Raw genomic sequence first — 14499 nt, 5'->3', positions numbered from 1 at the left:
TTGCGCTGGTCTGGAGCAATGAAGTGGTGACGCAGTGTACTCTACTAAACCACAATTTACCTCTAAGTCTGCATAATCGCAAAACTTTTAGTGGAGCAACCACTGTATAGCTCATCTCTTGGCTGTAGTACTGTAGACTACTACTTATCACTGACCTCAACCCAGAGTCTCTTAGTGTTCACAGTCAATCCACTGACACCCCTATCAGATCACAGCAAAATCACACTCTACTTGAACAGAGTTATGCTCAATCATGAGGCATCAAAGCCAAAAGTACTGAATAATATTAAGAAATGCTATAATGGAAGGAAAATAGTGTGGAAATCTACCAAAAAACAATTAGACAACAACAAATTCAATACCTTGTAGACAATTTCCTGGACAAAATGTGTAGGTGTAAACTTGGCAGTAGAAAACCTAAACAGTATATTTGACCCCTCAGCTTCCCTATCAAATCTAAAAATGTCAAGCAGACAACCTGAGAAAATTAACAACAATGACAAATGGGCAGCAGGTAGCCAAGTGGTTAGAGCTTTGAGCCAGTAACTGAAAGTTTGCTGCATGGAATCCCCGAGCTGACAAGGTAAAAATCTGTCATTCTGCCCCTGAACAAGGCAGTTAACCCACTGTTCCCCAGTAGGCCTTCATTGTAAGTAAGAATGTGTAGTTAACTGACTTGCCTAGTTAAAAAAAGGTTAAATTAAACAACAACAGTAAAAAAAATGAAGAATGCACAAACCCAAGAAAGAAATTGAGAAACCTATCCAACCAAAAACATAGAGACCTATGTCTTCACTATGGTGAATCACTAAAACAATACAGAAATACACTATGGAAAAAGAAGGAACAGCACGTCAGAAATCAGCTCAATGTTATTGAAGAATCCATAGAATCTAACCACTTCTGGGAAGATTGGAAAACTCTAAACAAACAACAACACGAAGAGTCATCTATCCAAAACGGAGATGAATGGATAAACCACTTCTCCAATCCTTTTGGCTCTCTAACAAAGATCAAACAGCAAAAATACATACATGATCAAATACAAGTATTAGAATCAACTATTAAAGACTACCAGAACCCACTGGATTTTCCAATTACCTTGAATGAACTACAGGACAAAATACAAACCGTCCAACCTTAAAAGGCCTGTGGGGTTGATGGTATCCTAAATGAAATAATAAAATATACAGACCACAAATTCCAATTGGCTGTATCAGCATCAGCTTTGGCATCTTCCCCAATATTTCAAACCAAGGACTGATCACCACAATCCACAAAAGTGGAGACAAATTTGACCCCAATAACTACTGTGGGATATGCGTCAACAGCAACCTTGAAAAATCTTCTGCATTATCATTAACAGCAGACTCGTACATTTCCTCAGCGAAAACAATGTACTTAGCGAATGTCAAATTGGCTTTTTACCAAATTACCGTACGACAGACCACGTATTCACCATGCACACCCTAATTGACAAACAAACGAACCAAATCAAAGGCAAAGTCTCTCATGCTTTGTTGATATAAAAAAGCTTTTGATTAAATTTAGCATGAGGGTCTGCTATACAAATTGATGGAAAGTAGTGTTGGGGGAAACATACAAAATTATAAAATCCATGTACACAAACAACAAGTGTGCGGTTAGAATTAGAAAAAACACACACATTTCTTTACACAGGCCCGGGTGGTGAGACAGGGATGCAGCTTAAACCCCACCCTCTTCAACATATACATCAACAAATTGTCAAGGCCACTAGAACAGTCTGCACCACCCGGCCTCACCCTACTAGAATCTGAAGTTAAATGTCTACTGTTTGCTGATGATCTGGTGCTTCTGTCCCCAACCAAGGAGGGCCTACAGCAGCACCTAGATCTTCTGCACAGATTTTGTCAGATCTGGGCCCTGACAGTACATCTCAGTAAGACCAAAATAATGGTGTTCCAAAAAAGGTCTAGACACCGTTGCCCTAGAGCACACAAAAAACGATACATACCTCGGCCTAAACATCAGTGCCACAGGTAACTTCCACAAAGCTGTGAACAATCTGAGAGACAAGGCAAGAAGGGCCTTCGATTCCATCAAAAGGAATATAAAATTCGACATACCAATTAGGATCTGGCTAAAAATACTTGAATCAGTTATAGAACCCATTGCCCTTTATGGTTGTGAGGTCTGGAGTCCACTCATCAACCAAGAATTCTCAAAATGGGACAAACACCAAATTGAGACTGTGCATGCAGAATTCTGGAAAAATTTCCTCTGTGTACAATGTAAAACACAAATAATGCATGCAGAGCAGAATTAGGCCGATACCCGCTAATTGTCAAAATCCAGAAAAGAGCTGTTAAATTCTATAACCACCTAACAGGAAGCGATTCCCAACCCTTCCATAACGAAGCCATCACCTACAGAGAAATTAACCTGGAGACGAGCCCCCTAAGCAAGCTGGTCCTGGGGTTCTGTTCTCAAACACAAACAGACCCCACAGAGCCCCAGGACAGCAACACAATTAGACCCAACCAAATCATGAGAAAACTAAAAGATAACTACTTGACACATTGGAAATAATTTACAAAAAAACAGAGCACACTAGAATTCTATTTGGCCCTAAACAGAGAGTACACAGTGGCAGTGAGCATAGCCTTGCTATTGAGAAAGGCAGCTGAAGGCAGACCTGGCTCTCAAGAGAAGACACTGCCCACAAAATGAGGTGGAAACTGAGCTGCAATTCCTAACCTCCTGCCAAATGTATGACCATATTAGAGACACATATTTCCCTCAGATTACACAGACCCATAAAGAATTAAAAAACAAATCCAACCAGTGAAGAACTAACCCCATTGCAAATACAACCTATATTTATGTTTATTTATTTTCCCTTTTGTACTTTAACTATTTGCACATCATTACAACACTGTATATAGACATACTGTGACATTTGAAATGGCTGTGTTCCTTTTGAACTTTTGTGAGTGTAATGTTTACTGTTCATTTTTTATTGTTTATTTCACCTTTGTTTAGTATCTATTTCACTTCTTTTGGCAATGGAAACATGTTTCTCATGCCAATAAAGCCCCTTAAGTTGAATAAATTGGAGAGAGAGAGCGCGAGAGAGAGCGAGCAGCATAGGTTTCCATCTCTATAGACCTGCTCAAATTTCTTCATCTATAATTAAGGATTAGACTTTATTGAAGAGTAGAAAATGACAGTTCTTCCTCCAGAATATGGGATTCTGGGGGTAAGAGGGAATGGTAATGTAACCTGCTCAGGGTTGCCCAGCGCCTCATCAGCAATAGATGTTTAAATCATTAGAAAGTACAAACAAATAAGGAAGAAGCAAGGGACTGGCACGTCTGAACTGAATCACCGTTACAGCAGCCAGTCAGCCGGATCAATAGGGACTGGCACGTCTGAACTGGCTCACCGTTACAGCAGCCAGTCAGCTGGATCAATAGGGACTGGCACATCTAAACTGGCTCACCGTTACAGCAGCCAGTCAGCCGGATCAATAGGGACTGGCATGTCTGAACTGAATCACCGTTACAGCAGCCAGTCAGCTGGATCAATAGGGACTGGCATGTCTGAACTGAATCACCGTTACAGCAGCCAGTCAGCCGGATCAATAGGGACTGGCATGTCTGAACTGAATCACCGTTACAGCAGCCAGTCAGCCGGATCAATAGGGACTGGCACATCTAAACTGGCTCACCGTTACAGCAGCCAGTCAGCTGGATCAATAGGGACTGGCACATCTAAACTGGCTCACTGTTACAGCAGCCAGTCAGCCGGATCAATAGGGACTGGCATGTCTGAACTGAATTACCGTTACAGCAGCCAGTCAGCTGGATCAATAGGAACTGGCACGTCTGAACTGAATCACCGTTACAGCAGCCAGTCAGCCGGATCAATAGGAACTGGCACGTCTGAACTGAATCACCGTTACAGCAGCCAGTCAGCCGGATCAATAGGGACTGGCACGTCTGAACTGAATCACTGTTACAGCAGCCAGTCAGCCGGATCAATAGGAACTGGCACATCTGAACTGAATCACCGTTACAGCAGCCAGTCAGCCGGATCAATAGGAACTGGCACATCTGAACTGAATCACCGTTACAGCAGCCAGTCAGCTGGATCAATAGGGACTGGCACGTCTGAACTGAATCACTGTTACAGCAGCCAGTCAGCCGGATCAATAGGAACTGGCACATCTGAACTGAATCACCGTTACAGCAGCCAGTCAGCCGGATCAATAGGAACTGGCACATCTGAACTGAATCACCGTTACAGCAGCCAGTCAGCCGGATCAATAGGAACTGGCACGTCTGAACTGAATCACCGTTACAGCAGCCAGTCAGCCGGATCAATAGGGACTGGCATGTCTGAACTGAATCACCGTTACAGCAGCCAGTCAGCCGGATCAATAGGAACTGGCACGTCTGAACTGGCTCACCGTTACAGCAGCCAGTCAGCCGGATCAATAGGGACTGGCATGTCTGAACTGAATCACCGTTACAGCAGCCAGTCAGCCGGATCAATAGGAACTGGCACGTCTGAACTGGCTCACCGTTACAGCAGCCAGTCAGCTGGCTCCCTCCAAAATGTATATGTGTTCTGTCTGTACCCAGGTCTGATTTAATGATTCTTCTCCACCACCCACCACCTTCAGGGGCTAGCCTCCAGCCCCGCCTGCCTCTTCTTTTGATAGATCTGTCTCTTCTTTCTCTTTCTGCTGTCTCTCTCTCTAGTTCCACTGTCTGAGGCTGAAGGCTAGCTCCTCCACCACTCGCCTCATCAATTCCGCCAGCGGCCTCTGTCTATTGGCCGTATTGATCGAGGATTATGGTATCAGTGTAAATAGAAGGAGAAAATCACACATCGATAGCAGACTGTTCCTAAAGCTGCCAATTCAGCCAGCTCCTGGCAGCGGGATCACTGGAGGTTGGCCTTGTTGTGACCCTTGATGATCCCATTGGAGATAGATAGATATTGCTCTCGTATGTCTGTCTGTATGTATGTATGTATGTATGTATGTATGTATGTATGTATGTATGTATGTATGTATGTATGTATGTATGTATGTATGTATGTATGTATTATGTGTGTATGTATGTATGTATGTATGTATGTATGTATGTATGTATGTATGTATGTATGTATTATGTGTGTATATATATATATATGTATGTATGTATGTATGTATGTATGTATGTATGTATGTATGTATGTATGTATGTATGTATGTATGTATGTTTGTATATGAGTGAGTGAGTGAGAAATAGTTGTAAATATCATTTTTTTTTCTCCAAATTGCACTGGCCTGGAAAATTGCTTCATTACTAAACATTGAATATTTATGGTGTAAACAGTTTGAAATATCCTAACTTGACTTATTTATTAAATGTTTAATGAATGCTCCAAGTCGTTTGGTTTGTGTAATGACTACATCAGGATTCTGTCTGGGTCTGTCTGGCAGCGTCTTGTTCAAACAGTTGTACATAACTGTAGATAATCTGATAATGTGACTCAATGGAATGATACAGTAGAGCTGCCCCCTCTTTAAAACTCACTGTGAATCTATATCTGGACAGCTCCTAGAAGAATCTTGAACACTCAAATTAATTAGCTGGCATAAATGGTTAAATATATGCACTGGAACTGTGTGTGAACTGTGTGGTGAGTTAGAAGCTGTTGATTTTGGAGTACCCTCCTATCACATTCCCAGAGGTCCTTGTGTGGAGCCTGGGATTTGTCTGGGGTTTGCCTTGGGCTACTGTCTCTCTGCTGTGAGACACTTGCTTCCTCCACTCCCAGTCGGTTCCTGAAGGCCCTCCATCCAGTTTGTTTTGGAATGAGGAAGAAATTGGAAAACTCATTAATTATGAATGCCATTTATTTACTTAAATTATAGCAGATTAATAGTGCCACGTTTGGTGTTCAAATCTAAATGTGTGAGATGCGTGTGGCCCTTTGAACGCCAGTGATTGAAAGACATTATAGTAGTTGTATGCATTAGAGACGTATGCAACTGTTTGTTTATTTTCTCTGTTATATGTCAATAACCTTCATCTGAACCGGGATGATGTATTACGGCAGCAAATGAGTCATTATTTTCCCCCTGCCTGCCATGAATTTCATCACTCTGGATGGAGCAGCCAGTTCCATGGACAGAGGAGGATGTTTTTTCTAAACGTCTTTATAGTCTGCTGTGAGAAAGGCGGCTCATTGTTGCGAGCACCGAGATAACAGAGACAGGTTAGAGAGGTTAGGAGGGTGTTCTGAGAGCAGAGCCTGTTAGCAGGTCCGAGGTTAGTGGGCTAGACCGAGGTGAACACACTGAAAGCAGACAGCAGCCATTGTTCAAAAGACACCAGCCCCTTATTTTCCCACAATTCACCACAGGATTCTATCAGCTGTCAGCTGAGGCTCACCTCCAACAAGTGGACAAAGGAAATTAAGTGACCTTACTACGCTGTTGTTCTTCACGCTTTCAAATAGAACATTAGCCCTTCCCTTTTATGAATTATTTACATGCACAAGCACTACTTGGAGAGACTGAGTGGTGAAAGAAAGAATGTCTCCTAGAAGTCTATTTTAAACAGTTTAATGGGACCTAGGATACTAATTACGTTTCTAATTCCAGAGAATGACATGGACAACACTTGGGTATTGGAGAAAGCCACAGTAATTCTACTTACATAAGAAGTATTTGGAATGTAGAAAAAGAGGCTATTCTTAAAACTATTCCTAGTATGCCATGGATCTGTCAATGGTTGCCTTATCATTTCAGCTAGGGTTATCTCAGAGTGATGTGTGTAGATTGATGGTCCTTTACTGTTGGCTTGTTCTAGTGCTGGCTCTCTTTCTGCTGGCACCATCCTCAGCTAATGAAGGAGAGATCAGACAGACAGACAGACAGACAATGGTGCTGTGCTGGCCCAGACAGACAGACAGATAGACAGACAGTCAGTGGTGCTGTGCTGGCCCAGCTCCCAGGAGCCTCTTGGGCTTGGGCTTTAACACGTGAGCAGAGCAAGATGCCATGTCCTCCTCCTACTCTGCCATCCTACTAGCAACGGGCAGCGGCGGGCACTGCTAGGGCAGGGCATAGGAACACCATGCCACACTATATTACCCACAGTGCCTTGTCCTCTTCCTTTATCTTTAATTATTAACCTGAACTGGCTGTGAGCCTCAGAATCCTGCTTTGGAACCAAACGGCCGCTAGGCAAGCCCTGGGGGCAGGAGAGTTAGCTACTCCTCTAAGGACTTGACCTGGCTCAGACAAGCTGAACGTTAGTAAATAGCTATTGGTACATGGCACAGTGTAGTTATTTGACACATGGCACTGTTTCACTGCAGAGCCTAGTGCCACGGCTATGTCCTAGAGCCTAGTGCCACGGCTATGTCCCAGAGCCTAGTACCACCGCTATGTCCCAGAGCCTAGTGCCACGGCTATGTCCCAGAGCCTAGTGCCACGGCTATGTCCCAGAGCCTAGTACCACCGCTATGTCCTAGAGCCTAGTGCCACGGCTATGTCCCAGAGCCTAGTACCACCGCTATGTCCTAGAGCCTAGTACCACCGCTATGTCCCAGAGTCTAGTGCCACGGCTATGTCCCAGAGCCTAGTGCCACCGCTATGTCCCAGAGCCTAGTGCCACCGCTATGTCCCAGAGCCTAGTGCCACCGCTATGTCCCAGAGCCTAGTGCCACCGCTATGTCCCAGAGCCTAGTACCACCGCTATGTCCCAGAGCCTAGTACAACCGCTATGTCCCAGAGCCTAGTGCCACCGCTATGTCCCAGAGCCTAGTGCCACCGCTATGTCCCAGAGCCTAGTACCACCGCTATGTCCCAGAGCCTAGTGCCACCGCTATGTCCCAGAGCCTAGTACCACCGCTATGTCCCAGAGCCTAGTACAACCGCTATGTCCCAGAGCCTAGTGCCACCGCTATGTCCCAGAGCCTAGTGCCACCGCTATGTCCCAGAGCCTAGTACCACCGCTATGTCCCAGAGCCTAGTACCACCGCTATGTCCTAGAGCCTAGTACCACCGCTATGTCCCAGAGCCTAGTACCACCGCTATGTCCCAGAGCCTAGTACAACCGCTATGTCCCAGAGCCTAGTGCCACCGCTATGTCCCAGAGCCTAGTGCCACGGCTATGTCCCAGAGCCTAGTACCACCGCTATGTCCCAGAGCCTAGTACCACCGCTATGTCCTAGAGCCTAGTACCACCGCTATGTCCCAGAGCCTAGTACCACCGCTATGTCCCAGAGCCTAGTGCCACGGCTATGTCCCAGAGCCTAGTACCACCGCTATGTCCCAGAGCCTAGTACCACGGCTATGTCCTAGAGCCTAGTACCACCGCTATGTCCCAGAGCCTAGTACCACGGCTATGTCCTAGAGCCTAGTACCACCGCTATGTCCTAGAGCCTAGTACCACCGCTATGTCCTAGAGCCTAGTACCACCGCTATGTCCTAGAGCCTAGTACCACGGCTATGTCCCAGAGCCTAGTGCCACGGCTATGTCCCAGAGCCTAGTACCACCGCTATGTCCCAGAGCCTAGTGCCACCGCTATGTCCTAGAGCCTAGTACCACGGCTATGTCCCAGAGCCTAGTGCCACCGCTATGTCCCAGAGCCTAGTGCCACGGCTATGTCCCAGAGCCTAGTACCACCGCTATGTCCCAGAGCCTAGTACCACCGCTATGTCCCAGAGCCTAGTACCACCGCTATGTCCCAGAGCCTAGTACCACCGCTATGTCCCAGAGCCTAGTGCCACGGCTATGTCCCAGAGCCTAGTACCACCGCTATGTCCCAGAGCCTAGTACCACCGCTATGTCCCAGAGCCTAGTACCACCGCTATGTCCCAGAGCCTAGTACCACAGCTATGTCCCAGAGCCTAGTGCCACCGCTATGTCCCAGAGCCTAGTGCCACGGCTATGTCCCAGAGCCTAGTACCACCGCTATGTCCCAGAGCCTAGTGCCACCGCTATGTCCCAGAGCCTAGTGCCACAGCTATGTCCCAGATTTGATCTCCAAGCTGCCATATGCCCCCTCACCCTGTTACAGAAAAACACAATCATCAATGGGGTGTTGACAAAAAGATCCCCATCATTACACATCATGTTTATTTTCCACTGTCCTGTCCAGTGTGTCTCAGGTCCTCTATAACCGGTCTTTAGACTATAGTGGATGGAGCGTCTTTAGATGGCTTCAGTAGCAGTGGAGGCTGCTGAGGCGAGGACGGCTCACAATAATGGCTGGAAGAGAGCCAATAGAATGGCATCATCATCGTTGTTTTTTATACCATTCCACCAATTCCGCTTCTGCCATTAGCACGAGCCCATCCTCCACAATTAACGTGCCACCATCCTCCTGTGTTCAGTAGTGTGGGTTTTATTGTGTTATAAAGCGGATCCAACAGATGAACCAGTAGCATGACAGAGAGTTGAAAGAGTGTGGAATATGAAGTACGTAGGTGGTGAGAAAGCAAACGGCCTCCTGAAGGCATTTATCATCAACCGCTAGAGCTGTTACCTTCTCCAGCAGGCCCACAGTACCATACTCCCCTGCAACATCTTCTTCAGCTAGTCTAGTGTTGACACTTTCAATAGGGAGAATAAATTGCTTATTAAAGCATGATGTCAATTTCCTTTGTTCTGCAGTTACAGTTGCAAGAAAAAGTATGCGAACCCTTTGGAATTACTTGGATTTCGACATAAATTTGTCAAAAAATTTGATCTGATCTTCCTCTAAGTCACAACAATAGACAAACACAGTGTCCTGAAACAAACAACACACCAATTATTGTATTTTTCTTGTCTGTATTGAATACATAATTTAAACATTCACCGTGTAGGTTGGAAAACGTATGTGAACCCCAAGGCTAATGACTTGTCCTAAAGCTAATTGGAGTCAGGACTCAGCTAACCTTGAGTCCAATCAATGAGACAAGGTTGGAGATGTTGGTTAGAGCTGCCCTGCAATATAAAAAACACTGACAAAATCTTAGTTTGCTATTCACATGAAGCATTGCTTGATGTGAACCATGCCTCGAACAAAAGAGATCTCAGAAGACCTAAGATTAAGAATTGTTGACTTGCATAAAGCTGGAAAGGGTTACAAAAGTATCTCTAAAAGCTTTGATGTTCATCAGTCCACAGTAAGACAAATTGTCTATAAATGGAGAAAGTTCAGCACTGTTGCTACTCTCCCTAGGAGTGGCCGTCCTGCAAAGATGACTGCAAGAGCACAGTGCAGAATGCTCAATGAGGTTAAGAAGAATCCTAGAGTGTCAGCTAAAGACTTACAGAAATCTCTGGAACATGGTAACATCTCCGCTGACAAGTCTACGATATGTAAAATAGTAAACAAGAATGGTGTTCATGGGAGGACACCACGGATGAAGCCACTGCTATCCAAAAAAAACAAAAGTCTGAAGTTCGCAAAAGAGCACCTGGATGTTCCAAGATATGTTCCAAAATACACTGTGGACAAATGAAACTAAAGTTGAGTTGTTTGGAAGGAACACACAACACTATGTGTGGAGAAAAAAAGCCACAGCACACCAACATCTAAACCTCATCCCAACTGTAAAATATGGTTGAGGGAGCATCATGGTTTGGGGCTACTTTGCTGCCTCAGGGCTGGACAGCTTGCTATCATTGACGGAAAAATGAATTCCCATGTTTATCAAGACATGCAGGAGAATGTTAGGCTATCTGTCCGTCAATTGAAGCTCAACAGAAGTTGGGTGATGCAACAGGACAACGACCCAAAACACAGAAGTAAATCAACAACAGAATGGCTTCAACAGAAGAAAATACTTCTGGAGTGGCCCAGTCAGAGTCCTGACCTCAACTCGATTGAGATGCTGTGGCATGACCTCAAGAGAGCAGTTCACACCAGACATCCCAAGAATATTGCTGAACTGAAACAGTTTTGTAAAGAGGAATGGTCCAAAATTCCTCCTGACCGTTGTGCAGGTCTGATACGCAACTACAGAAAACGTTTGGTTGAGGTTATTGCTGCCAAATGAGGGTCAACCAGTTAATAAATCCAAGGGTTCATATACTTTTTTCACCCTGCACTGTTAATGTTTACATGGTGTGTTGAATAAAAACATGACAACGTTTCAAATTCCAAAGGGTTCACATACTTTTTCTTGTCACTGTATATGTTGTATTTGATGAAATTGATAATCAGATGTCAGATGCATTATTCTCTTAATAAGAGAGAGTGAGAGTGAGAGTGAGAGTGTGAGAGTGTGAGAGAGAGAGAGAGAGAGAGAGAGAGAGAGAGAGAGAGAGAGAGAGAGAGAGAGAGAGAGAGAGAGAGAGAGAGAGATGCTGTGTGATTGATGGGGCTGTCTTCAGGCTGTGTGGATTTGGGAGTCATGTCAGTGACAGGCGGACTCATCTCGTCCAACTCTGTGTCGCTGCTGAGCGTGCTGAGCAGAGAGAGCACAAGGCCGGGCGTGTGGCTGGCGCCAAACATGAGGCAGAGCACAAGGCTGCTCTTAGCAAAATGATGACACAAAAGAAATCTGCGTCACAGCGCATCAGTGCATTAGTCACACACGCCAGTGGAATGATATCAGTCCGGGGTCACAGAGGGCTAGGTAGTGCTGTTGGAATATGAGGCTACAGTAAAGCTTTGTCTATCACACAGTAAATGTTTTATCTATACAAAAATATATACGTTTTTTTCTCTCTGTCCTTCTCTATATGTTCTCTCTCTTTCTCTCTATCTCTCTCTCTCTTTCTTCTCTCTCGTTCTTTCTCTCAATCTCTCCTACCCAGCATCCCTGTGGCCACGTCTCGGACCAGTGACCCGGGCCACTCTAGCGGCGCCTCGGCCAGCTCCAGTGAATCAGAGAGCAGCTCCGAGTCGGATTCAGACAGTGAGAGCAGCTCCAGTGACAGCGAGTGTAACGGGGCCTCCCGGACCGCCACCCCAGAGGTATAACACAATCGCTCCTTACTGTATTGTACCAACCAACCGGGACAGTCATATATTTTTTACTGTGCTATCAACCAATACTCAATCAGTGTTATATTATAGGGAAAAACATTTATCCTATTATTTTAGGCTACAGAAAACACACTATATTACACTAATACCACTAGTACAACATTTTGATCCAGGGATGAAAACCCCCCATCTACTCTAATATCACTATTATTTTGATAGGATTAAACTACCCGACTTAGTAGCAACTTTCCCTCTTTCCCGGTTGTTGCAGTTGATGGTAGTGAAGTGACTTCGACACTTGCATGGCAGCTTAAGCAGCTCAAGTGCCAGGCAGAGTAGTATTCCACAGAGGAGCACTGAGTGTTAGACCCGGGTAAATATTTACCACAGTGCATCTGGGCGCCCTCTACAGGCCATATGACTTCCTGTCTACCAGGGAAGAGCCAATGGGAACAGCCAGGTGGGCCAGGAAAAGGGCCTGTCTGTCTTTAAGGATGTCTCATTCCCTCTCTAAGTGCACTCCACTGATGTTTTACTAAAAACACAGGAGTTTTCCGGAAGCCATGTTAGATGGGATTTAAAGGCTGAGCCTTTCAGAGAGGAAGAGTGAAAGGGAAAGTATGTGTTATCCCCTGTTTTATACTCAGTGGTTTTAATTCCTTAGTCAATTCATTTCCAACACTTCCTTTCCGAATGATTTGCTATCATTTCGATCATTCAGGACAGTATTTATGATTTCATATGAAACACTTCTATTTGTCGTGGGGCATAATGGTACAAAACAAATGATGTGAGATGGCATGGTCGGAGACTAGCATAAGGACAATATGGGAGCACTACTCAGTCATTCATGAGTTTCTGTCTATTTTAATGGTCTCTTCATCAGGACATTGGCTCGTTGGTTTGATAGCATATAACTCTGAAGAGACAATTGAATTATCACATTTTACTTTCATGAGTCAACACAGTGTTTTATGAAGCTATGTAGTCTACTATCAAACCAACGTGGATCTATCTAACTGTATATTCTTTGTCCTTGCTACTTATTTTGTTCTCACACAGCCTGAACCTCCATCAACAAACAAATGGCAGCTGGATAAGTGGCTGAACAAAGTGACCCCACACAACAAAGCACTTATCAGTACCCAGCCAGAGAGAGAGAGCCATGGGCTCTGCAGCTCCCAGCCTGACCACAGCCAGCAGGCACCTGGGAGCCAGGACCTGGCCCCAGGAAAGAGCAAGCCTGGGCCCACCGTCCTGCTGGCCCAGACCGACGCCAAGGAACGGGTCCTCCTCAGCCCCATCCGAGAGAAGGCCAAGCCCAAGACTGGACCAAAGGTCTCAGAGGGCAAGAGTTCAAAGTCCCCAGCAGCGGCGGGGGTGGAGCCGGCCCCAGCCAGACGCAGCATTGGAAAGAAGCAGCCAAAGAAAGTGGAGCGCTCATCCAGCCTGGAAGAACACAGCTCCTGGTCCAAGCCCATCAACCCCTCCATCAGCACTACCCCTAAGGAGAAGGAGCCTCCGCCTCTTCTGGAGCCGCCCAAGTCCAGGACCAAGGGCACCAGTGGGAAAGCTGCCCCTAGGAAGGAACCTCGCACCACCACTACCACTACTTCTACTCCAGCTCATCCTCCCCCAGCCCCAGTCCTGGACAAGAAGAAGCACAGGGGGCCCAGCAGGATCCTCCCCAAGTCCAAGGAGTTCATCGAGACGGAGTCTTCGTCGTCTGAGTGCCACTCTGAACCAGAGGATCTGATCAAGGTCCCTAACCCTCCCTGCCCAGGTCCCAGCAGCCTGCAGACTCTCAAAGCAGCCAAGGACTGCAACAGCAATATCCTGAGTGTCAGTAGCCTTACCAGCACCTGCAGCACTTCCATCTCTATCCCAGACCCTGCTGTGGTTGGGGGCTTACTGGAAGACCCCCTCTTATCCCCTGTCCCCATCGTCCAGAACGAACTGCTGTCCCCTCTCAGGGACTTTGAGGACATCAAGTCACTGTGGGTGAAGATCGAGCTGAGCTTCCTGTCTAGAATCCCAGGACAGGACCCCCCTGAGCCCCCTCCTGTGAAGGTTGAGCCCCAGGAACACTGGGAACCCAGCACCAAGCACAGACACCAGTCCCCCGCCAGTCAACAGTCTACCCCTGTTGAAAAAACCCCTAGCAAGGCCAAGAGGAAACACAAGGCAAGTGCAGAACCTTTCTCACTCTTTTTCTCTCTAGGTACTAACTGGTATTGGTTTGTAGGATAGTGGTTGGAGTGTGTCCATGGAGGAGCAGTGAGAAAGTGCTGATAGTATGTTCAATGCTGACTGTGCTGTTTGTGTGTGTGTTCTTCAGTCGGACCATTGTAACGCTGTCGGCGGGAGCAAGAAGTTACGGTTGGAGAAAGACTCCATGCTTCTTCCCCCGTGCATCTCACCCATTCACAACCACAAGAACATTAGCACAAAAGAGTAAGTGTCGCCGAACCGCTCACAGTGCAGTACTTACTTAACTCATCACTATGGTTACTGGATGAGAAAAGG

At 45.9% G+C, this 14499-nt stretch overlaps 1 protein-coding gene across 1 annotated transcript in view; it reads left to right on the top strand.

The window, feature by feature from the left end:
• Positions 1 to 14499, top strand: part of LOC139581503 (AF4/FMR2 family member 2-like) — a 336506-nt gene that overhangs the window by 292957 nt on the left and 29050 nt on the right. Inside the window, exons 10-12 of the mRNA XM_071411328.1 lie at positions 11802 to 11961; positions 13036 to 14157; positions 14312 to 14427. Coding sequence (XP_071267429.1) covers positions 11802 to 11961; positions 13036 to 14157; positions 14312 to 14427 — 1398 coding nt within the window. The remainder of the gene's footprint in view (positions 1 to 11801; positions 11962 to 13035; positions 14158 to 14311; positions 14428 to 14499) is intronic.

Source organism: Salvelinus alpinus, chromosome 7 (genome assembly GCF_045679555.1).
Source record: "Salvelinus alpinus chromosome 7, SLU_Salpinus.1, whole genome shotgun sequence".
Taxonomy (NCBI): domain Eukaryota; kingdom Metazoa; phylum Chordata; class Actinopteri; order Salmoniformes; family Salmonidae; genus Salvelinus; species Salvelinus alpinus.
This window is presented reverse-complemented; position numbering and strand designations above follow the sequence as displayed.